The sequence below is a fragment of the Schistocerca piceifrons genome, chromosome 5, assembly GCF_021461385.2.
Source record: "Schistocerca piceifrons isolate TAMUIC-IGC-003096 chromosome 5, iqSchPice1.1, whole genome shotgun sequence".
Taxonomy (NCBI): Eukaryota; Metazoa; Arthropoda; class Insecta; order Orthoptera; family Acrididae; genus Schistocerca; species Schistocerca piceifrons.
Genome location: NC_060142.1, coordinates 478,164,441 through 478,189,332, shown reverse-complemented (window position 1 = coordinate 478,189,332; position 24,892 = coordinate 478,164,441). Strand labels below are relative to the sequence as shown.

Below are 24,892 nucleotides of genomic sequence, written 5' to 3'. Positions count from 1 at the left end.
AATGTCGGCACTAGTACAGTGAATATCCACCTTTCGCAGCAATGCAGGCTGCTATTCTCCCATGGAGACGATCGTAGAGATGTTGGATGTAGTCCTGTGGAACGGCTTGCCATGCCATTTCCACCTGGCGCCTCAGTTGGACCAGCGTTCGTGCTGGACGTGCAGACCGCGTGAGACGACGCTTCATCCAGTCCCAAACATGCTCAATGGGGGACAGATCCGGAGATCTTGCTGGCCAGGGTAGTTGACTTACACCTTCTAGAGCACGTTGGGTGGCACGGGATACATGCGGACGTGCATTGTCCTGTTGGAACAGCAAGTTCCCTTGCCGGTCTAGGAATGGTAGAACGATGGGTTCGATGACGGTTTGGATGTACCGTGCACTATTCAGTGTCCCCTCGACGATCACCAGTGGTGTACGGCCAGTGTAGGAGATCGCTCCCCACACCATGATGCCGGGTGTTGGCCCTGTGTGCCTCGGTCGTATGTAGTCCTGATTGTGGCGCTCACCTGCACGGCGCCAAACACGCATACGACCATCATTGGCACCAAGGCAGAAGCGACTCTCATCGCTGAAGACGACACGTCTCCATTCGTCCCTCCATTCACGCCTGTCGCGACACCACTGGAGGCGGGCTGCACGATGTTGGGGCGTGAGCAGAAGACGGCCTAACGGTGTGCGGGACCGTAGCCCAGCTTCATGGAGACGGTTGCGAATGGTCCTCGCCGATACCCCAGGAGCAACAGTGTCCCTAATTTGCTGGGAAGTGGCGGTGCGGTCCCCTACGGCACTGCGTAGGATCCTACGGTCTTGGCGTGCATCCGTGCGTCGCTGCGGTCCGGTCCCAGGTCGACGGGCACGTGCACCTTCCGCCGACCACTGGCGACAACATCGATGTACTGTGGAGACCTCACGCCCCACGTGTTGAGCAATTCGGCGGTACGTCCACCCGGCCTCCCGCATGCCCACTATACGCCCTCGCTCAAAGTCCGTCAACTGCACATACGGTTCACGTCCACGCTGTCGCGGCATGCTACCAGTGTTAAAGACTGCGATGGAGCTCCGTATGCCACGGCAAACTGGCTGACACTGACGGCGGCGGTGCACAAATGCTGCGCAGCTAGCGCCATTCGACGGCCAACACCGCGGTTCCTGGTGTGTCCGCTGTGCCGTGCGTGTGATCATTGCTTGTACAGCCCTCTCGCAGTGTCCGGAGCAAGTATGGTGGGTCTGACACACCGGTGTCAATGTGTTCTTTTTTCCATTTCCAGGAGTGTATTTGAGATACCTAACTACGTAGGAACTGCGTATTTTCTGAAATTCAACAATTGCGTATCAAGAACACTGGAGAGTTGTTTTGTAGACCACTTCCGCTATCCTCCTTGAAAACGATGTGTTCCTCCAACGACTAGGCACGGTTTTTTCTTCGAGGCCCTACGGTAGATTGTAGTTACAATGGGAGCTAATGCAGCAGCAAATTTGTTACAGATTAAGGGATTCCATTGTACCCTGGAGCTTTGTTCAATTTCAGCTATTTCAGCTGTTTCTCAGCACCGCTGGCGTCAATAACTGTGCCACTTGTCTTTTCAGTGGCGCAGATTTAAATTGGGGCAATATTCGTGGATTGGTCTTTGTAAAGAAACCTTTGAAGCTAAGAGTTCGGCATTTCTGCCTTTGTTTTGCTACGCTCTGCTTCAATCCCTGTCTCGTCCATGAGTGCCTGGACACTAACTTTGGTTCCACTAAGAAGCTTTAGAAATGACCGTTGATAGAAGAGGCAGCTTACAAAAGTCTCGTTCGCTCGATTCCTGTACGCTGCTCGTCGGTTTTGACGCTTACCAGATAGGAGATTTAAAGTAGAGCAGTAGACGCGCAGAGCACGACGGTAAAGTTCGCTGTTGGAATTACAACACGTGCGTTCCTGGAAAAGTAAGGCGCTCATTACTTTTACCGAAGTATACCTCACGAAATGACCATGACAGAAAAGTCAGAGAACTTCCGAGTTCATACGGGGACTAGTGTGGGAGTCGTTCTATTCATTTTTCTTTTTTCATATCATACTTATAAAATAACTAACAACCCGCTCCGGCTTCCCACCGGGAGCACTAAGTGTCTACGGCCTAATATTTTTTACATAATATGTAGTCACAGACACAAACCTTCTTAGTGAAGCAGTCTACCTATTTGTGAAACCTGCATCAAAATCCGTACAGTAGTTCCTCAAATCAGCATTCGCATACGGACAGAAAAACACCTGGCGGGGTGGGTGGTGGGGGGTTAGGAGGATACATATAGGATAGTCTTTTAAATTACACAAGTTACTACTGCACAATCTCGCTTGGCGTTTCCCTTCCATAAAATTAATTAAATCTCTTCTTCTTCGAAAAACCAAAATAAATATGAGGCTGATACAGTTAGAAACCTTCTAGTTATAAATTAAAGTTTGACTATTTTCCTTCAGTACACTATGGAGAAAGTGAACAGGCTTGCACCCATTTCATTGGATAAAATGCTAAACTTGATCCTACGTTAATGAAGACAAAAGTCTTTATTAAAATGAAGACTTTCGAGAGACTCCAGAGCAAGGAACCTAACTTGGCTTATGTAAACCATTTAGCTCTTCAGTCGCACAAAGAATGTGGTACCGTGAGTAACGTTAATATTCGGACGCAGATTTTTGCTTTGGAGCAGATAAATTTTATTCTTAACAAAAAAAAAAAGATGATAACCAAGTATTACATTAAGTTATATGTCTTGTAAATGACAGCACAAACTTTATCAACATAACTTAGGAAAGTCCTTTAATAATACGATTTAAATAAAACTCTGACCTATTTTCACGTTACTTTAAGGTTCGGACACTTTTCAGAACAAATTATTTCCAGACAAATTTTTGTGAAAAATGTTTCAGAATCTTTCCCCGTAGACATTCTGGTGCATCATTTCTTTCAACCGCTGCGGCGTACTGCTAATGATCTTTCTTATATAGTCAGTACACAAACCGTCCCATTTTCCCGTTATTTGACAGTTCGCAGTTTCTTTGGAAGATGGTATTTTTCTAATACGTCACTACTGCTTCCCACACATTCTCAATAGGGTTGAGGTCTGGTAATTGAGGTGATGGTTGGAAGACTTTCGTCCAATTGTACAACAAATAATTCCGCACAACGCGACCCCAATGTTTCGGGCCATTGCTATGGTAAAACTTGAAGCTGTTTGATATATACTGGAACGCCAAATAAACTGGTATAGGCATGCGTATATACAGAGATATGTAAACAGGCAGAATACGGCTGCGCTCAACGCCTATATAAGGCAAAAAGTGTCTGGCGCAATTGTTAGATCTGTTAAGCGAGTTTCAACGTGGTGTTACAGTCGGCGCACGAGCGATGGGACACAGCATCTCCGAGGTAGCGATGAAGAGGGGATTTTCCCATACGACCATTTCACGAGTGAACCGTGAATATCAGAAATCCAGTAAATCATCGAATATCCGGCATCGTTGCGGCCGGAAAAGGAACGGGGCCGACGGCGACTGAAGAGAATTGTTCAACGTGACAGACAGAAGTGCAACCCTTGCGCAGATTGCTGCAGATTTCAATGCTGGGCCATCAACAAGTGTCAGCGTGCGAACCATTCAACGAAACATCATCGATATGGGCTTTCGGAGCCGAAGGCCCACTCATGTACTCTTGATGATTGCACGACACAAAGCTTTACGCCTCGCCTGGACCCGTCAACGCCGACATTGGAGTGTTGATGACTGGAAATATGTTGCCTGGTCGGACGCGTCTCGTTTCAAATTGTATCGAGCGGATTGACGTGTACGTGTATGGAGACACCCTCATGAATCAATGGACACAGCATGTCAACAGGGGACTGTTCAAGCTGGTGGAGGTTCTGCAGATGTGGGGCGTGTGCAGTTTGAGTGATATGGGAGCCCTGACACGTCTAGATACGACATTGAAAGGTGATGCGAACGTAAGCATTCTGTTTGATCACCTGCATCCATTCATGTCCATTGTGCATTCCGACGAACTTGGACAATTGCAATAGGACAATGGGACACCTCACACGTCCACAATTGCTACAGAGTGGCTCCAGGAACACTCTGGCTGGCCACCAAACTCCCCGGATATGAACGTTATTGGGCATATCTGGGATGGCTTGCAACGTGCTGTTCGGCAGAGATCTCCACCCCCTGCTCCTGACCAGAATACTGACACTTGCATGCTAACAGTCGGCTTAACATTTGTTGCTTTAAGTTCTTCATTCTTCTACTATCTTCATCCACTCGACGTAAAAATGTTAAATTTACTGTCGGTGGCAAAAATGGCGTCGTTCCATCACGTTCCTTCCTTCGTAATAAACTCTTTAACGAAGTCCAATCTCTTCTTTCGATTCTGTTCATTCAAATGTGGTTTCCTCTTAGCTACTCTTCCACTGCACACGCTATCTTTCAATACTCTTCGCATCGTTTGAGAATGTACCTTCTCTCCAGTATCGTTCAGCTCACTTGCTAGTTTGGGTGCGCTGAGTGCAGCATTCTTCTTTATATTTCGTAATAAATTCCTCGTGTCACGTGCATCCTACTTATTTGATTAGTGCTTTTGAGGCACAGAGTCTACACGGTCATCGTTTTTGAACATCTGACGATGTCTGCTACAGCACTCTTGCTCATGATGAGCGTGGGAGCAGTTTGTCTATGTGATTTATCTTTCGCGTTACGATGAATCACAACTTGTCATACATCAGATCTGGTATTACCTCTGTTGGCATTGTACCGTCTCAACAGTTGACCGCGCTTGGAAACAAACACTGCCTTCTAACTCAGAGTATATAAGATGGCATGAACGATTAAAACCAGTGCTACACTGCCAACATTCCGAACGTTATAGTGATGTGAAAAACGAACAGGTTTTTATTTAAATATTATTTAACAACTGCTGTAAGTCGAGTAAAAAGAGTTCATACTAAGGCTTACTGGACATCTATCTTAATATACTACTTTATTTTTTATTTTGTTTTGTCAAGAATAAAGTTACGAAGCTTGCTTACTTGCTCTCTCTCTTACTCTCCTGGCTCTAGAAACCGCAGTCGGTTTTTGGCCTCGTCAAGTAGCCTCTTCTGTCTTCAGCATCTTCTTTCCTTGCTCCCAGTACCTGGAGATCATTGGCAACATGGTCTCTCCATCTCATTTCCGGCCTGCCTAGAGGTCTTCGTTCTTCCGGTTTATTCTCTGAGACTTCTGTCAGAAAAGATCCCTGCTCTCTTCTATAGACGTGGCCGGCCCACCTTAGTCTTCTTGTCTTGGGTTCCGCAACTTTATCTTGTTCATAGTGTAGCTCCCTGTTCTTTCTTTTCCGCCATTCTTCTCCCTCACAGATTGGTCCAAATATCTTTCGCAGGATTTTATTTTCAAAATTTCTTATCTTTCTTTCGGTGTATTTATCTATTCTCCACATTTCTGCCCCATATAGTAATACTGGTCTGATTACAGTTTTATATATTCTTACTTTCGTTTCTCTTGAACAAATTTTAGATGACAGTAGTTTATATGATGCTCTGGATGCAGCTTTGGTCCTTGCCTCTATTCCTTGCTTCTTATCGTTTTTGTTGTTTACTACACGCCCAGATATTTAAATTCATCTACTTCTTGAAAAATTTGGTTATCAAACTGCAGAGTTTCCCGTCTTTTTGTTCTGTAATTTCTTTCTACCTTCATGAATTTTTTTTTCTCATCATGTGCTTCTAATCCAGCTTCCTTTGCTTTTGGAAAGAGTCTTTTTGCCAGTATTTTAAGGTCATCCGGATTTTCAGCGATTAGTGCTACGTCATCTGCAAATGCCTGTACATTTATTTTTGTTCCTATCATAATTCCGTCTTCTGCTTCACTTGTTGCGTCCAGCGCTTCCTGTATTACAATGTTGAACAAGAAGAGTGATACTCCGTCTTCTTGCCTGACTCCTGTTTTTATGTCAAACGCCTTGGAATATTCTCCACCAATTTTCACTACTCCTTTCGAGACTCTCAGCATCACTTTCACAAGATTTATAATCTTCTTCAGTATTCAGAATCTGAATTTTCTCCCCCAACTTATCTCTGGGTATACTGTCATAGGATTTCTTAAAATCAGCAAATAGTATTGCCATTGTTTGGTTGAACTTCAAATATTTGGATATGGTTTCTTTCAATATGAATATCCGGTCAGTAGTTGAACGATTCTTCATAAATTCCGCTTGTTTCTCATTAATTATCTCTTTTAAATATGGTTGTGATTTTTACTGGTGGATCTTGGAGAACACTTTATTGGCGGTGCTAATTAATGAGATGCTACGTCATATAAGCGTTCGTTAAGTGGTGCATACGAATTTTTTCCTAGCACAATGGATGCCCTCGCGGTAAGATATAACATTAAAAGATTAAATTAATTTTATAATGTATATCTTATAGGAGAATAAGTGCCTAGATGAGCTCTTTATGTACATGGGTGAAGTGTAAGAGCAGAGAGTTTGTGAGACAGAATGCTTCACCAGGGACGCCATTACGCGTATGAAAGGAATATGAATTCAGAATCTCTTGTATTACACTGATGCTGAAAATCGTGAGAACCCAGCAGTTAAAAAGCCTAAGGCAGACTGTCCCATGTCGTGTTGTTGCAACGCATCTCCCCCCACTTAAAGAGAAAGACGCCGCTGTAGACACAGAAATCAGGCGGGCTTGTTCCAAAACTTTTAGTCTCAGTGATGCGGACCCGTTGCAGGTCATCAACTTGTGACTCTCTTATCAGCAGGCCCACTTGCCCGCGTACTAAACATCGACACAGGGCGCCTACAAACAAGTGTATACTTCTGTCTACAACAGATTCAACTGATTTTTTTTTCCTTGTGACTATACTATCGCAATTTCGGATTTGTAGCTATTTTCATCTGATTCTGCAATTAACATACACACCTCAGCATTACAACATTACATCACGCCGCGAAAAACCGTACCGATTACACTGTTATCGTAGTTTACCTTTTAGACATCAGTTACAGTGCATGTGGCTCGAACAAAAAACAGTGCCCAGTTCTTGGAAAAAAGCACAGGTCACACCCGTCTACAAGAAGGGTAGTAGAAGTGACCCACGTAACTACCATCCAAATTCCTTGACATTAAGAAAAACTTACAATTACTACTGTGTGGGATTATTTGTGACCGGGAGAATAAGAACTCTTCAGAAAATTTGCACTCTTTATTACCTATTAGTTAATAACTTTCTCTTCTATGTAGCATACAATTGAATATAGGAAACATGACACCAGTAAAGACAAGAGACAAGAATGACAGTACACATTTCTCCAAACCTTAGGTCCCAGCATTTTTTTCTGTCTAAAGTTACTAAAGCTTTACGCGGCATGCGTTCCTTTCTGCGAAAGGATCTATTACGTTATTAAAGTTCGTCAAACGTTTTGCTACATGAAAAATCAAAATGTCATCGTCTAATACTGAAAAAGCTGTTAATACTAATAGTAACCAAGAGTGGTGTGGTTTCTCGACTCCAATAAGTCTATTTTGACACTGTCTGTTAGATAAAACGAAATAGGCCTTTCTAATATTGCAGCAGTTGTAACAAAGGCCAAATAAGCGAGATTGTTTTGGCACAAATGGTCATTTTTATCTACCTCATATACATAAATAACATTAGAGAGCCGCGCGGGGTAGCCGCGCGGTCTCGGGCGCCTTGTCGCGGTCCGCGCGGCTCCCCCCGTCGGAGGTTCGAGTCCTCCCTCGGGCATGGGTGTGTGTGTGAGAGTGTTGTCCTTAGCGTAAGTTAGTTCAAGTTGGATTAAGTAGTGTGTAAGCTTAGGGACCGATGACCTCAGCAGTTTGGTCCCATAAGACCTTACCACAAATTTCAAAAAATTTTCAAACATTACAGAATATAATTCATGAAGTACCAATATCAAATCCCTATTAGGCCTATTACAAGCAACAAGTTTTATTTTAGGAACTAGTTTCACATGTCAATTACTTGCCCCAGTTTCTGAAGCATGAGATCGAAAAGTAGTAGTAGTACGAAGTTTTTAAATGAATCTGGAATCGTCATATTCTTCCTTATAAACTGTATGACGTCCCCGTTTCTTCTCCTTCCTCGTTCAAACAAACGATCTCGTCATCACTAATTCTATAACTATTCCTGCTATTGTCAAAACTTCTTCTCCGGTTAACTTCGCTAAACCAGCCAGAATCACCGGCTCAGTTATCCCGCGTTTATTCTCCCGCTAGATGTTATTACCTGTTCGTACAACGCGTTCCCGCGCTATTTCGAGAACAGAACTGATGCGGCTGCTGACCGGAACTGTACAACTGGCTCTTAGTAGTGTCAAAAATTTCTGTTAGTCGTTTATTTCCATTCTGGTGGTCTCAGTCTAAGGATTTCACTAATAGTTATAACAATGTTTATCATTCGCACACCCAATCAACCACATAAACAAACAGCAATTGGCATTCGCCCTTTCAGGTTTATTCGGCTTAGCTCGTATAGCCGCATCCCCTTTTGCCTGCGGGTAAGCTTTTGATTTCTTGATGCGACGGAGATTCCCCTGGTAGACACATCACGTACACTATGCATGCATTCAAAAATCAACTTACGATTAGTTCAGAAATCAACTTAGCATGTGTTCGAAAATGTTCAGAAAGCAACAGGGATGTATTTCAAAATCTTGTGAACAATCGATAGATCAACGTGTGCTGGATGCTAGGTGCTTTGTGAAACAAAGCTTTTTCCTTCAAGAACATTAATTTGGTGCCCCCTGAAATTGCCAACCGGGGTTTCTTCCTCCTCGGTATGCACGCTACACAATTTCTGGAGGGTCTTTTCTTGATGGGATTGGGGAAGGGTGGAGGGGGATAAACCTAACAAAATGATAATTAAATGGACACCCTAGCAGCAAACAGGCGTTGATGTACTTCATTGGGGGCATGTTGAAAATGTGTGCCCCGACCGGGACTCGAACCCGGGATCTCCTGCTTACATGGCAGACGCTCTACCCAGCTGAGCCACCGGGTTCGAGTCCCGGTCGGGGCACACATTTTCAACATGCCCCCAATGAAGTACATCAACGCCTGTTTGCAGCTAGGGTGTCCATTTAATTATCATTTCATTTCTAGCAAAGCTGCATGGTCATCCACGGTAACTGTTCTTTCGAGAACAGATACTACCGCCATATATAGTTAAAATATGGCTTCCCGGCCATTGACCTTCTTGTGCGAACGCACACGCTATGCCCGAACTCGCACGGGACTTGGTAGATTAATCTGTCACGAGTAATGAGTATGATGGGCAAACATCTATTAGGCGCACTACGAATGTAGTGGTGTGGACATGTTGGGAATGTGGATCTCACGGGGAGCGTGCAAGGGATAAGTCCCTGCAGACGCACTATCCTCTGTGCCCACGGTGGCTCAGATGAATAGAGCGTCTGCCATGTAAGCAGGAGATCCCGGGTTCGAGTCCTGGTTGGGGCACACATTTTCAACATGTCCCCAATGAAGTACATCAACGCCTGTTTGCAGCTAGGGTGTCCATTTAATTATCATTTCATTTCTAGCAAAGCTGCATGGTCATCCACGGTAACTGTTCTTACGAGAACAGATACTACCGCCATATATAGACCTAACAAAACCTGAAGAGGATTGCTTATAACTCACAAAGTATCGAAAGAAATCGAGTGTGTTGTACAACACTTTTATAGATCGCTTTCTCAGCTTTCCAATGGAATATAACATGTCTTGCCATCTATTAACAGAGAAGAAGAAACACGAAGAAGCTGTAGATGCTCGGTCCGTCTCACAGCCGGGAATGTAATAACGGACATGAAACCTGCGACCGTCTGTGAGCCAGCTGTATAAGCCAATGAATTAAGGTTCGCGAGGACAAGATGAGAGAAATTACATTCCACAGAGAGGCATTTAAGCAGTCATTCTTCCCGTGCTCCACACGCGGATAGAACAGAAGAAAAAAAATATACTACGTGGTACAATTGAAAGTACTGTTACCATGCACTCGACAGAGGTCCGCAGAGTGTAGATGCAGATATATTCATAAGGAAGCGAGGAACGTTACAGATGGAGATCAAGTCATAGCAGCACAAGGATAGGAAGGGAAACCCGGCCTGTCATCAAATGAACAATCCCAGGATTCGCGTTTATCCATTTAGAGAAATCAAAGGAAACTTAAACGCAGATGGCTGGAGGGCACTTGAATCCGTTCCACCTGGACGCGAATCCTGAATCTTAATCGCTGCTCGGTATTTCTCGACAGCGTAATGGTCCAGTTCGAACCATTCTCTGTGATGTATTTACTGTTATGCTGTCAGGCATGACTGCAACTCATTCACAATATTTGGAAGATCTGGAAAGACAAACATAGAAGCTTTACGTTATTTTTAAAGGCTCTGTCAACTAATTGTAGATCTGATCTCAGATTCCGTACGAACTATGGGGGAACATCGAGCGAGTGTGGCGCCGTCGTTAGCACACTGGACTCACTTGCGGAAGGATGGCGGTTCAAGTCCCATCGGACCATCCAGATTTAGGTTTTCCGTCATTTTCATGAATCGCTTCAGGTAAAGGCCAAATGCCGGGATGGTTCCTTTGAAATGGCACGACCGATTTCCTTCCCCGCCGTTTCGTAATCCGAGCTTGTGCTCCATGCCTAATGGCCTCAATGACGACAGGACGTTATACTCAAATCTTCCTTCGTTGCCTTTTGTCTGGGGAAAGCATAGGAGGTAGCTCGCTGAGGCGGTATATCAATAAAAATTCCCCACCGGTGCTAAGGCTACACATCTCTTAAATACAAGCGCGTGGGGGAAAAATGTTTTCCGGGAGGTTCTTACGCAAAAAAAGGAAAATACAAACAATTTCTAATTAATGACACATGCACTCAAGAAACTGAATACAGGACTTTGTTGTTGCGACATAGTATTCGGTCTGTTACTGGAACGTATTCAATATGCCGTTTCGCTACACTTGTGAAAGAGAAAAACACGCACGGCTTTATTCAGAGAGGACACGTCAGCAGGGAAAATGGCGAACAACATTTTCTAAAGCCCCATGCGCAAGTGGAAAAAGTTACCAGAAAATAAAACAAAAGCAACAGAAGCTACTTATTTACAGTTGCGCTTTTGTATCTACTACTTGATGAAGCGGCATTGGTGAGATACAAGAAGGAATATACGCTCAGGACTTCACCTAGTTCAATAGAAATCAGATGTTCGGTATTAAATCTCATTAGCTTTTACTGTATGCGACGCAAGATAGCATCATTAACTGGTTGTCAGGCTTTTCTCCTGAAATTAGTTTTGCATAAAAATATGAAAATAATTTTGTGGTAACTGAATGGAGTTTAGTTGCACGCCAAGTAAACAGCATCAGGTACCGGATGGATGATTAAACTTTCCCTATTTAATTAGTTATAACACGGAAACTAATTACCGCACATGAACCAAACCTAGTAACATTCATTCCCAGAGTATGGGGTACATGATTTCCACGCGCCACCGTCCAGTTCCATCTATGGCCACTAGGTGAGTGATCAGTCATCGTGATTCATAGTCTCACACACTTGACAAATGCTGGTCGGTATCGCCGAGCGGTTCTAGGCGCTACAGTCTGGAACCGCGCGACCGCTACGGTCGCAGATTCGAGTCCTGCCTCGGGCATGGATGTGTGTGATGTCCTTAGGTTAGATAGGCTTAAGTAGTTCTAAGTTCTAGGGGACTGATGACCTCAGAAGTTAAGTCCGATAGTGCTCAGAGCCATTTGAACCATTTTTGAACTTGACCAGTCGTAGTGTACTTGTTGACGTATCAACATTGCTTGTACAAAAGGATCAGGGCATTATTGTAGAAGCTCTATTATCAAAACAACAGTAATGATGCAGCTGCACTTCGAGAATATCGCCGGCTGAAAGGATCAAGGAATGGTCATCTTTCTCCACCTGCTGTGCGGAGCATGATAAAGAAGTTCGAATCAACTGGATAACTGGGCGCCTCTCCGGGAGAGGCCGACGAGCGGTTGCACCACAGGTGGTTGATGAACTCACTGTTGCTATGGCAAACAACGCTGCGCGCAATTTCCGTTCGTCAGGCAGTGCGCGTGCTGCGTCACGACAGTTGAACGTCCAGTAGTCCACTGTACGGAAGGTGTTTCGTACCATTCTCAAATGGTATCCATACTAGATCCATATTGCACAGCAGCCTGCACAACAGGGCGCACAACGTTGTCTTGACTTCGCTCCCCACTTTCTTGGAATGACTGAAGTTGACGAGGGCTGGCCCTGGACAATCCTCTGGACAGAAGAAGTTCACTTTTCTCTGACGGGTGAGGTGAACACACAGGATTGCCGAGTGTGGGCATCTTCACCTCCAGTCACATTGCATGGAGTTCCTCTGTATGGCGAACGTGTCACCGTGTGGTGTGGCTTCACCGCTACCTTCATCATTAGCCAATTTTTTTTTAACACGTTGGCGCTCAGTGTGACTGGCCAGTGTTACTGTTGAACGAAACAATTTTCATGTAAGATGCGGCCCCACCGCACTTCGCTTGTGAAGTTCCTCTGCTTCTCCCAAACACATTTGGAAGCGTTCGAGCCGGCCGCGGTGGTCTAGCGGTTCTAGGCGCTCAGTCCGGAGCCGCGCGACTGCCACGGTCGCAGGTTCGAATCCTGCCTCGGGCATGGACGTGTGTGATGTCCTTAGGTTAGTTAGGTTTAAGTAGTTCTAAGTTCTAGGCGACTGATGACCATAGATGTTAAGTCCCATAGTGCTCAGAGCCATTTGAACCATTTTTGAAGCGTTCGAATTATCAGCCGATCGTTTCCAAATTCTTTGGCCGGTACCATTACCTGATCTCACTCGCTGTGGTTTCTGGTTGTGGGGCTATATGAAGGACAGGGTTTCCCAGGGGAACATTCACACATGTGCTGATCTGAAGCGCAGCGTATCGAGAGAGGTAACCAGTATACCTACTGACATGCTTCGTTCTGCTGTGCAGAATGCAATCCTGCGCTTTCAGACTCTTCTGGACACTGATGAGCGCCACACTGCGCCCCTTTTTGTAGCAGTAATGGTATCGGTATGTAACGGTATGATGTACTGTAGCAGCACATTAAAATTGTTTCAATTGAATTGATTCTGCATTATTTCTCTTCTCCTTGTCCTTGACATCAATGCTAACACGTTTGGTCCTCGTACGGTGATTAGTTTCCGTGTTGCAACGTATTAAATAGGAAATGTTTAACTATACTACTGGCCTTTAAAATAGCTACACCAAGAAGAAATGCAGATGATAAACGGATATTCATTGGACAAATATATTATATTAGAACTGACATGTGATTACATTTTCACGCAATTTGGGTGCATAGATCCTGAGAAATCAGTACCCAGAACAACCACCTCTGGCCGTAATAATGGCCTTGATACGCCTGGGCATTGAGTCAATCAGAGCTTGGATGGAGTGTACAGGTACAGCTGCCCATGCAGCTTCAACACGATACCACAGTTCATCAAGAGTAGTGACTGGCGTATTGCGACGAGCCAGTTGCTCGGCCACCATTGACCAGATGTTTTCCATTGGTGAGAGATCTGGAGAATGTGCTGGCCAGGGCAGCAGTCGAACATTTTCTGTATCCAGAAAGGCCCGTACAGGACCTGCAACATGTGGTCATTCATTATCGTGCTGAAATGTAGGGTTTCGCAGGGATCGAATCAAGGGTACAGCCACGGGTCGTAACACATCTGAAATGTAATGTCCACTGTTCAAAGCGCCGTCAACGCGAACAAGAGGTGACCGAGACGTGTAACCAGTGGCACCCCATACCATCACGCCGGGTGATACGCCAGTATGGCGATGACGAATACATGCTTCCAATGTGCGTTCACCGTGATGTCGTCAAACACGGATGTTACCATCATGATGCTGTAAACAGAACCTGGATACATCCGACAAAAAATGGAGTTTTGCCATTCGTGCACCCAGGTTCGTCGTTGAGTACACCATCGCAGGCGCTCCTGTCTGTGATGCAGCGGCCAGGGTAACCGCAGCCATGGTCTCCGGGCTGATAGTCCGTGCTGCTGCAAACGTCGTCGAACTGTTCGTGCAGATGGTTGTTATCTTGCAAACGTCTACATCTGTTGACTCAGGGATCGAGACGTGGCTGCACGGTCCGTTACAGCCATGCATCGCAGGTTCGAATCCTGCCTCGGGCATGGATGTATGTGATGTCCTTAGGTTAGTTAGGTTTAAGTAGTTCTGAGTTCTAGGGGACTGATGACCTCAGATGTTGAGTCCCATAGTGCTCAGAGCCATTTGAACCATTTGCACAGCCATGCAGGCTAAGATGCCTGTCATCTCGATTGCTAGTGATACGAGGCCGTTGGGATCCAGCACGGCGTTCCGTATTACCCTCCTGAACCCACCGATTCCATATTCTGCTAACAGTCATTGGATCTCGACCAACGCGAGCAGCAATGTCGTGATACGATAAACCGCAATCGCGCTAGGCTACAATACGACCTTTATCAAAGTCGGAAACGTGATGGTACGCTTTTCTCCTCCTTACACGAGGCATCACAACAACGTTTCACTATGCAACGCCGGTCAACTGCTGTTTGTGTATGAGAAATCGGTTGGAAACTTTCCTCATGTCAGCACGTTGTAGGGGACGCCACCGGCGCCAACCTTACGTGAATGCTCTGAAAAGCTAATTATTTGCATATCACAGCATCTTCTCGCTGACGATTAAATTTCGCGTCTGTAGCACGTCATCTACGTGGTGTAGCAATTTTAATGGCCAGTAGTGTATAACTACCCGGTATATTAAACCGCTATCCTGTCGAAAAATAAAGAGCAGGAAGGTACGATTCGAGCGAAATACATCAGCAGGTGATAAGAAGGCGACACAGTCTTTGAGATGGCACACACGAAGAATCATGCGAAGACACTCTTTTCAACCGGATTTCCTTCATTTGCAATTCATGCTAGCGTTTCTTTAAAACAGCTCTTGTCTGAAAGTCAGAAGTGATAATGCTAGTGGAGGCGACATGTAAAAAATTATGATGCATCTGCTATAGTTCCTCACTTATTTCGCTAAGCTCCACGGAGGCTTTCAGTTATACTTTGCTGGTCTTGAAATCCAGAAAAGATGGCAGGGAAATCTCTCGTCTCAACCTGGGTACTGATTCCATAACGAAAAGGTCTCTCTGTGACAGTGTACGTTTAACTGAACTCCTTGACATACTGCTCACAACTTTTTCGACGAACCTCATGAGATGCGTAACGTCTTTCTCTGGTACTGTTTGACCGCAGGCAAAACATGTTTTCTCAGTGCTGTTCAGATTGTCAGCCTGGCTCGAAGGGTCATTTCAAGTTCGGACCGCGCGCGCGCAATGTAATTTAGCATTTACATCAATATTCTGCAAGCCACCTGGCGTCTAGTGGTCGAGGGTACTTATGGCACCACTGACTGATCCCCCCTTCCATGTTCCACTCCCAAAGAGCACATGGACAGAATGACAGATGGTAAGCTTCGATATTAGTTCAAATTTCTCCAATTTTCTCGTTGTGTACACTTGTTGTAGTTGGGATTCACAGTCATAAAATTTTTTTTGAAGGACATCATCTTTACGCCAGTGACTGCTGTAAGTTTTTATTACACTATTACAATTTCGGCCTTAGGCAATTATCAGTGATGATGATGATGTTTGGTTTGTGAGACGCTCAACTACGCGGTTATCAGCCCCCATACAACTACCCAACCATTGCTCAGTCCAATCTCGCCATTTTCATGAAGGATGATGAAATGATGAGGACGACACAGACACCCAGTCATCTCGAGGAAGGTGAAAATCCCTGATCCCTCCGGGAATCGAACCCGGGACCCTGTGCTCTGGAAGCGAGAATGCGACCGCGAGACCACGAGCTGCGGACGCCATTATCAAGTGCTGATGTTATGGCTTTAAGACATGTCAGCTTACATAACGTTGATATGGCTTAAAGCCATAATATCAGCACTTGATAATGGCCTAAGGCCGAAATTGCAATAGTGTAATAAAAACTTATAACAGTCATTGGCGTAAAGATGATGTCCTTTCTCGTTGTGGTCATTTCGCAAGACATATGTGGGAGGAAATAATCAGTTGCCCGCCAATTCCCGGAAAGTATTTTCTCGAAATCTGAATAGGAGGTTTCCCTGTAATCCACAGCGCCTCTTGCAGCGTCTGGAACTGGAGTTTGTCGAGCATCTGTGTAACACTCTCGCGCCGACTAAACGACACACGTCGAAACGTACCGGACTTCGTCGAGTCTTCACCTCTTCTGTCCGTCCTACGAGGTAAGGATCCCATATCGATGAACAATAATCGAGAATCGTTCGAACAAGCGCCTTGTAAACCACCTCGTAGAGGGTGAGGTACATTTCCTTAACATTCTTCCTATGAATCACAGTCTGGCATACGCTTTTGCTGCTATTTGTCTTAATGTGGCCATTCGACTTAGGGTCGCACTGGATACTTACCCCTCGATATTTTACGGTAGATACTGTTAGCAGCAATTTGTCATCAATAGCGTAGTTACGCAGTAGTAGATTTCCTCTATGTATGTGCAATATGTTACATTTATTTACGTTCAAGATCCAATGCCCGTCCCTGCATTATTCATCAGTTCTCTGTAGGTGCGGGCCGGGGTGGCCGAGCGGTTCTAGGTGCTACAGTCTGGAACCGCGCGACCGCTACGGCTGCAGGTTCGAATGCTGCCTCGGGCATGGATGTGTGTGATGTCCTTAGGTTAGTTAGGTTTAAGTAGTTCTACGTTCTAGGGGACTGATGACCTCCGCAGTTGAGTCCCATAGTGTTCAGAGCCATTTGAACGATTTTGTCCGGCACATACCTCGCGTGCGGTTGAAGCGGTATTGAATTGCATATTTCATGACAGGTGGATTGGCCCGCACGTTCACTGGATCTGACGTCTGACGTCCCCGGATTTCTTTCTGTGGGGAAAGTTGAAGGATATTTGCCATCGTGATCCACCGATAACGCCTGACAACATGCGTCAGCGCATTTTAAACGCATGTGCGAACATTACGGAAGGCGAACTACTCGCTGTTGAGAGGAATGTCGTTACTCGTATTGCCAAATGCTTTGAGGTTGACGGACATCATTTTGAGCAGTTATTGCATTAATGTGGTATTTACAGGTAATCACGCTGTAACAGCATGCGTTCTCAGAAATGATAAGTTCGCAAAGGTACATGTATCACATTGGAACAACCGAAATAAAATGTTCATACGTACCTACGTTCTGTATTTTAATTTAAAAAACCTACCTGTTACCAACTGTTCGTCTAAAATTGTGAGCCATATGTTTGTGACTATTACAGCGCCATCTATCACAAAACGAAAAAAGTGGTCCAACTAAAACATTCATATTTCTTTACGTACTACACGAATATGTAATAAAAAATGGGGGTTCGTACTTTAAAAAACGCAATTTATATCCGTTTGACCTATGGCAGCGCCATCTAGCGGTCCAATCATAGCGCCATCTGGTTTCTCCCTTCAAGCTAGACGTGTTTCGTTCTTTGTAGTTTTTTCGTTTGAGGCTTATTTCCTGAGATATTTGGCCCGTTCACGATCAATGGACCACCCTGTATACATTGTAAGCAGTAACAGTCTTATCACGCTTCCTTGGAGTACGAAGGAAATTACATACTTCGTTTTTGTTCCGTTCACAGCGACATGTTTAATTCTATCTGTTAGGAAGTATTGAACCTAGTCGCAAATCACGTCCTGTACTCGGCGTGTTCGTATTTTTCCACTAAACGGCGGGACGGTGTGAAATGCATTTCAACCTAAGCGCCGTTGTCTACCGCGCTATGGATTTCGTGGAGGAACAGAGCAAGCTGAATTTCGTAAAACTCTGGTTGCGTAATCTATGTTTATTTTGATAGAAGAGGTTTTCGTTCTTCAAAAACGTTATAATACTTGAGCATAAAATATGTTCCTTAATTCTACAACAGACAGACGGCAACGGTATAATCCTATATCTTTGCTGTAACGAAGGATTTCTAATCTGTCTATTTCGAGTTTTATCTTTCATTTCCGATAAGTATCGGAAATAAAACCCAAAAACCGAAATAAGGTTTGGCGACGGGCTTTTATTCATAAAAATGTTTCTTTTACTCTATATGCCACATGAAACCTTCATGGATTCGTCAAAAAATAAAACACATGCTTCGTTTCTTGCACCTCTGTACCATACTCCTCGCACGACGTGTCCCATATACGTCTGCAACTTTCAAGCCTGGTCCTCGCGCACCGTTTTGTCGTCAGTCCTGCGTGATCGTGCCAGATTTGTCAAATAAAACGTTACGAATCGACGGAAGTTTGAGAGTCTTATATGAACTGAATGAAGTCTGAAAGACTGATGGGCTGGGGCTTCGTATACGTAGAAGACTACCGACAAGGCTGTACATATCGTGGCACGTCAGTCTTATCGCTCAAACCTAGCTCCGCTGCCAGTCTACTGTGTGTCAACGATAAGGCAGAAACAAATATACAACTGGAACTCCTAAACACATATAATTGGCGTCACCAACCACGAAAGTGCGATATGAATTTACCAATCGATTTGTTTCACCATAAGAGAAAGTCGAATGGCAGTACACACGTCTTTAAATTTTGGAATATTTTTATCGAATACTTGATTGTACAACAGACAAGAGGTATAGCTACACGGGCTTCCGGCATGATGCGGCTCAAAGCTAGTTTAGAAATTATAGTTGTAAATTTCAGGTCCTTACAGTTCCTGCCAGTCGCTAAAAACCTAAGCGTTGTTGTGGGTCTCTCGTGGGAGCTGATAGACGCCCTCATGACACTGTCTTCCTTTTGAATCTCTGGGGTTACAAGCGCTAACTGCTCCGGCGTAAGCCGGCCGTTGTGGCCAAGCGGTTCTAGGTGGTTCAGTCCGGAACCGCGCTGCTGCTACGGTCGCAGGTTCGAATCCTGCCTCAGGGGACTGATGACCTCAGATGTTAAGTCCCATAGTGCTTAGACCCATTTGAACCATTTTCTTGTTCCGGCGTAACGACAAGCGCCAAGCGCCGTCACGAAGATCAAGAACGTAACAGCAGAGAAGGCTGTGAGACGACGTCAGCCAATAGTACGCTGACTAGGACGACACCACGACAGGAGTGGTCCCTATACGAAGAGAATATTAGCGCCGCTCCAGCTAACCTCGGCCGCACTAGAAGACGAGCCGTGATCCAAACGATTTACACGTGACTTGTGATCTGTATTAATTGCTTGCATGGAAACTGTACGCATCGAAGGACTTTGATTATTTGCATGTCGCCAATTGCTTGCGACTCCTCTTTGTAAAAAGACAAAGTTAAGTATTGTCAATTCAAATGGCTCTAAGCACTATGGAGGTCATCAGTCCCCTAAACTTAGAACTACTTAAACCTAACTAACCTAAGGACATCACACACATCCATGCGCGAGGCAGGATTCGAACATGCGACCGTAGCAGCAGCGCGGTTCCGCACTGAAGCGCCTAGAACCGCTCGGCCACAGGGGCCGTCATTGTCAATTCAATTTACTGTAATAAATTCCATTAATATGATTTGCTTGATTTGTTATCTAGCTATCCGAGAAAACAGCTTCCTAGACACCCTATATTATGCGAGTGGGCAGGATCCAATATTAACGGTTTACAGTATGTTTCTATGTCCCTACGTAAGTAATTGCGCGTTCGTGTACCTTCCGCACTTCTCGGAGAAAATTCACGTGGGAGAATGTCTCTTTTCAATAACGAATCTCGGAACCATCGTGAATGAGGTACAGACTTTCTCTTCTTGTTCAGTTTAAGAACACACAGTGCAGCTGTCATCACTAGCAGTGTTTTCTCCATGATGATTTCGGAACGACTAAGCAAAAACTGAGCGGAAGTTTGAATGGTTTAGCTGCGCGGTTTGTGTCAGTCTTACAAGATCATGCAAGACTAACGACAAAACGTTACGTTTAGACCAGGCTATAAATATCTCCAGCCGTGTATATTAAAATGGCATTCAATCCTGCGCGCATTGACATAAGACGAACTTTGGTCGGGAGGTTGGCACGAAGGCGCTACACACAGCTCAATTTGTTGGGTAAGGTGTGGTCAGAGGTCTAGTGGAGTTGGTGGGTCGGCTGTCGGGGTCGGGTGGTCCTACCCGACCGACATCCCAACAACGTAAGTTGGTCGGTCGGCTGGTGAAGGTGCTTCAGACGTCCAGTTTGTCGTTCGGTTGGTGCGTTTGTAGGGGGCCTTTACTAACACCAGTATCAACACGTTAGCATCGCGTAGATATTGTTGGGTACTGTGTTGTTCGATGATGTCATCTCAGTTGCCACCTGGAAGGAAAGACACAGTTCTGTTGAATTCTACCTGGGAAACCTAGGCGCCATAATTCGTAGTTGGCGGCAGACAGTTGGTGTTGACCATAGGCAACTACTACGAGGCTCAAGATAGCAGCAGACTGTTTCAAACAAGACAGTTCGGCAGGCAGCTTCCCGTCCCGACAGTCCTGGTCGGCACAAAGTGACAATGCGTGCAAGCTCCAAGCTTTGAATTACCCTTCCAGGCATGTTAATAGATCGACCAGCGTACTCAAGCCGCAGTATCTCGTTCACGCCCTGGGACACAGCAAGCTGTACCGATTCACACTGAGAAAGCAGATTTACTTTTCCCTGAATTCCACAGGTAACCCTAGCTACTGATTTGTTGTAGTCAAATGAGTACTGAAAAAGATTTATAAAAACTCGCAAAGTATGTAGTTCATGTACGTGGTACAAAACTTTCTCTGGGCGGTTTCTTTTGCCATACATGCTCCTCTGGTATGCCATGCAACAGCATTTGTGCAGCTTGGACAATATGGTGAGTATTACAATACGTTAGTTCGTCATGTCTTAGGGTATTGTCCGTCTGTATGGAACCTTACCAGTTGGGTCTGATTCAAGAGATTGAGAAGGTCCAAAGAAGAGCGGCAAGATTCGTGACTGGTACGTTTAGCCATCGCGAGAGCGTTACAAATCACATAGAAAGTTTGAAGTGCGACACACTTGCAGATAGACGGCGCGCTAAACGGAAGGGGGTGCTCACTAAATTCCGAAATGCGATCTTCGCCGAGGATGACCACCAACTTTAAAATCGCGCGATGATCTCGTACTGAGGCGTTCAGACAGTCAACTCCCTCGCGCGATCCGCGAGTGGAACAGACGGGGGGAAACACGACTTTGGCGCGAATTGTGCCGTCCGCCACACACCGCTTGGTGGCTTGCGGAGTATATATGTAGATGCAGATTATTGGTAGATTGAGCTTTCAACTGTTCCGTTAATTGTCCTCGGATAGCTCAGATGGTAAAGCGCTTCCCCTGTTTTGCAACTTCCCTTCACACAGAACGTGTGCGCCCCAATTCATATGGGTGCCGAGAAGAAACAGCAGCTCCATATCCTCAGTCTCACCGGTTCGTAAAGCGACAAAGAATGCCTTTCATGGGTACGAAAAGAGTTTGAAATGGACACCGATAAGCAAAAACTAAGTAACATATGATTCGTCTACATGCAAATTAACACAAAACTGAATTTCAACAGCAAGCAAAGTTGCTATGCAGAAATTTTTTTGAAGATGAATATGCACCCTAGGCGGCTTCCTCCACTAGCGAAGACCTCTGCAGCTGAATAATGCCAACTGGCAGTTCTTGCGACCTCTATTACCTGTGATCGTCCAGTGCGTGGCAGTACTGTTCGAATCCGTAGCAAAATTGTGATTTATATTAAATCGGTGATGAAAATATACATTTCACTTTTTCATTGAATAGTGCCTAGTGAAATACTACAGGAATCTTAGTCTACTCTACAACCATATTTTGGAAGCTGCGCTTGAGTTTCAAATTATCAAAACACATGTTATTGTAAGCTTTGGTCTTTGGAAGATACCGTTGACCCCTGCAAATGTATCAAGAATGTATGTTGCTTCGGAATTAGCTCTCAGTTGTAGCTGCAGCGGCACCATATGGTCAATGGTACTTTGAAAGGCCAAAGTCAGACAATGGAGACTTTGTCTATATGACCTGACTAAAAACAGTAATGGGCTGTTTGTCGGCGTCTAGTAACCGAGCACGGCAGTTACTTTCGTTAAAGGAAAAGAAGATACACAGTTCAGCCTCCTTTCAGCATCATGTTTATCAAAGCGGTGTATTACCTCCCCTGCTTAATGATAGGGCGGGAAAACGGTTGCGTCCTATTTAAAGGAATCATCCCGCCGTTCACCCACACCTATTTCGAAAACTTTAATCTGAATGGCTGAAGAAAGATATGAAATAAGCGCTTCATACCTTAACCACTGGCCACCCAGTTCGGTATCTGATACATCTGGAGTTGGGAGAAAACATTTTGATCTAACTCTTCAACAGTTACATTTACATCTGTGTGTACTTCTGTGTCAAACGTGAACATCGCACCCGAAGACGTTTTCTACACTAACCAGGTGATACTAGACTCTGAAGACGACAAATGAGTTAACGGCGTGTTGGTAGTTGGGAACATTTAGCGGCTTAACATTAGTTGCGCTACGAGAAAAGGTCTGATAAATAAAGTGTGTTTATCCTCCGCGGTCCGATGAATTAACAGGTTTGAACTGTTTGTTCACGCTCACATTCAGGCGTCTGAATGCTGGACAGACTCTCAAAGTATAGCTCCATGCCGACAGCAGAAGTCTGTTGCAATTATGTCATTAGTGAAAGGCTTCCAGTTCCGCTCGCAGAGATAGGAGCGTTGTCAGCAAGCACCCCACTATAAAGTTCCAAAGGGTCTTTGCAGTCTAATCCTGCAATGAGACGAGTGGTTCTTGGAAGTGGCAGATTTCGAAAATTCCAGCTAACAAGTTCTCAACTTTGAAAGTGGAGTAACAACATGAGTTTGAAACGCCAATGCTCCACACTTAAATCTGTAATGTCAACGCGTACGAGATAACAGCAATGATGATCTGCATGTGTTCCACAAGCGCAGTGATGAATGTATGATTTAGTTCCAGTCATTTGCTGTATCGCTTCAAAAACACTGGGGCGAGTGAACTGAAATGTTACCCTCGTTTTGGCGACATATGGTAAGCGTTCCCGGTATTCTGCATTTTAACAATTTGCTGCACTGAGTTCCTGAATACCTGAAAGAGCACTCAAGCGAATAGACTCTCCCTCTTCGCCTCTTACCACCTGGCAGGTGGGAAACAGCTGTCAACGGACTTCCCCCACCACAAGCACTGTAGTGTACACTTACCGTTTTCGGCGAGACGTTCGGCATTAGGAGAGGATACTTCTCGACTTTATAGCCGGCAGCATGTCTGGTGGTAAGAACGCCAAGAAGGTAGGCCACAAGGACCATAGGCAGCCCTCGTTTCGACATGTTGCGCTCGTCTTAACAGCGCCTACACCCCCGTCTCCCACTTCACAGCTTCGCATTGAGCGGCCGACTGAAGAAACGACGCTGGCGGCATCACCGCGGCCACTTGCCCGTCCTGCCATCTAGCGGATTTCGTTTGCACCAGCCCGAACGGCAGCGAGCGGCGCGCACGAAGATGTATTGATTGCACCTGACGCTGATGACAACCACTGTAATAATGACGGCCCACCGTAGCACCTGGCGATGACGATCGAATCTATCACATGTGTCTGCTGAACGACGTTTTATTACAGCGTGTTACCTAAGGCAGTTTTCAGGCTACAGATATCAGAATGTAAGTAATGTAGTTAATAACAACAAATGTGGGTGTTATCAGCACAACAGCTCCCTCTTCCCTGCAGAAAACTGTTCCTGTAATACTGGTATGTCAAAAGAAATAAAACTCAGTCCCAGCAATGGTAGCACCACAACTAATCATGTAATTAAAAATGAGCTCAAAATTTTTCACCAAAATATTCAAAGCCTGCTCTGTAAGTTAGACCAATTTATTGTAAATATTGATGAACCAACAGGCGCAAATTGTGCTCATATTCTCTGTCTGACAGAACACCATATCACTTTTGGCATTGAAATGCTCAATATACCAAACTATGTTTTAGCTACCTTATTTTGTAGAAAGCATATGTGCAAAGGTGGGGCAGTTATTTATGTGAAAAACAGCCTGTCCTTTAATACAATAGATGTAGAGAAATATTGTGTAGAGAAAGACTTTGAGGTATGTGTCACAGAAATAGTAGAAGGTAACAAGAAACTGGTAATCGTAGCAGTATACAGGGCTCCATCTGGTAATTTTAAAGTATTCATGAAACAATTAGATTCTGTGCTATTGTATCTCACAAGAAAAAATAGGGACATTATAGTGACTGGAGATTTTAATATAGATTTCCTAGGAAGCTCATCTTCTAAGACAGAGTTTGCAAATTTAATGCATACCTACAACCTTGTCTCCACTGTCAGTTTTCCCACAAGAACTACTGCCACTTCCAGCACTCTAATAGACAATATCTTTGTAGATATGAGTAAAACTAATCACATCAAAGTTGAAAAAGTCATAAATGGACTCTCTGATCATGATGGGCAAATACTTACAATTGACAACTTTAATACAAATCAGAACAAAGCTAGTGCACAGTGGAAAACCATTAGAAACATGAATGAGGAAAAGATCCAAAAATTCAAATTATGCATTCGGGAGACTGACTGGAGGTATGTTTATCTTGCAAATGATGTTAATACAAAATATAATTTATTTACTGATGAATTATCAGGTATATTTGAAAATGTCTTTCCAAAAAAGGTCTGTAGACTACAGAACAGGCAATCAAGCAAAAAACCATGGCTCACC

At 44.7% G+C, this 24,892-nt stretch overlaps 1 protein-coding gene and 1 non-coding gene across 2 annotated transcripts in view; both read right to left on the bottom strand.

Annotated features, from left to right (window-relative positions):
- Positions 1–23,564, bottom strand: part of LOC124797965 (peptidylglycine alpha-hydroxylating monooxygenase) — a 214,192-nt gene extending 190,628 nt beyond the window's left edge. Inside the window, exon 1 of the mRNA XM_047261128.1 lies at positions 23,365–23,564. Within this exon, the coding sequence (XP_047117084.1) occupies positions 23,365–23,490 (126 nt within the window). The 5' untranslated portion in view covers positions 23,491–23,564. The remainder of the gene's footprint in view (positions 1–23,364) is intronic.
- On the bottom strand, positions 8,983–9,056 carry Trnat-ugu. The gene has a single exon. It is a non-coding gene; the product is annotated as a tRNA-Thr (tRNA).
- Positions 23,565–24,892: the final 1,328 nt, after the last annotated feature.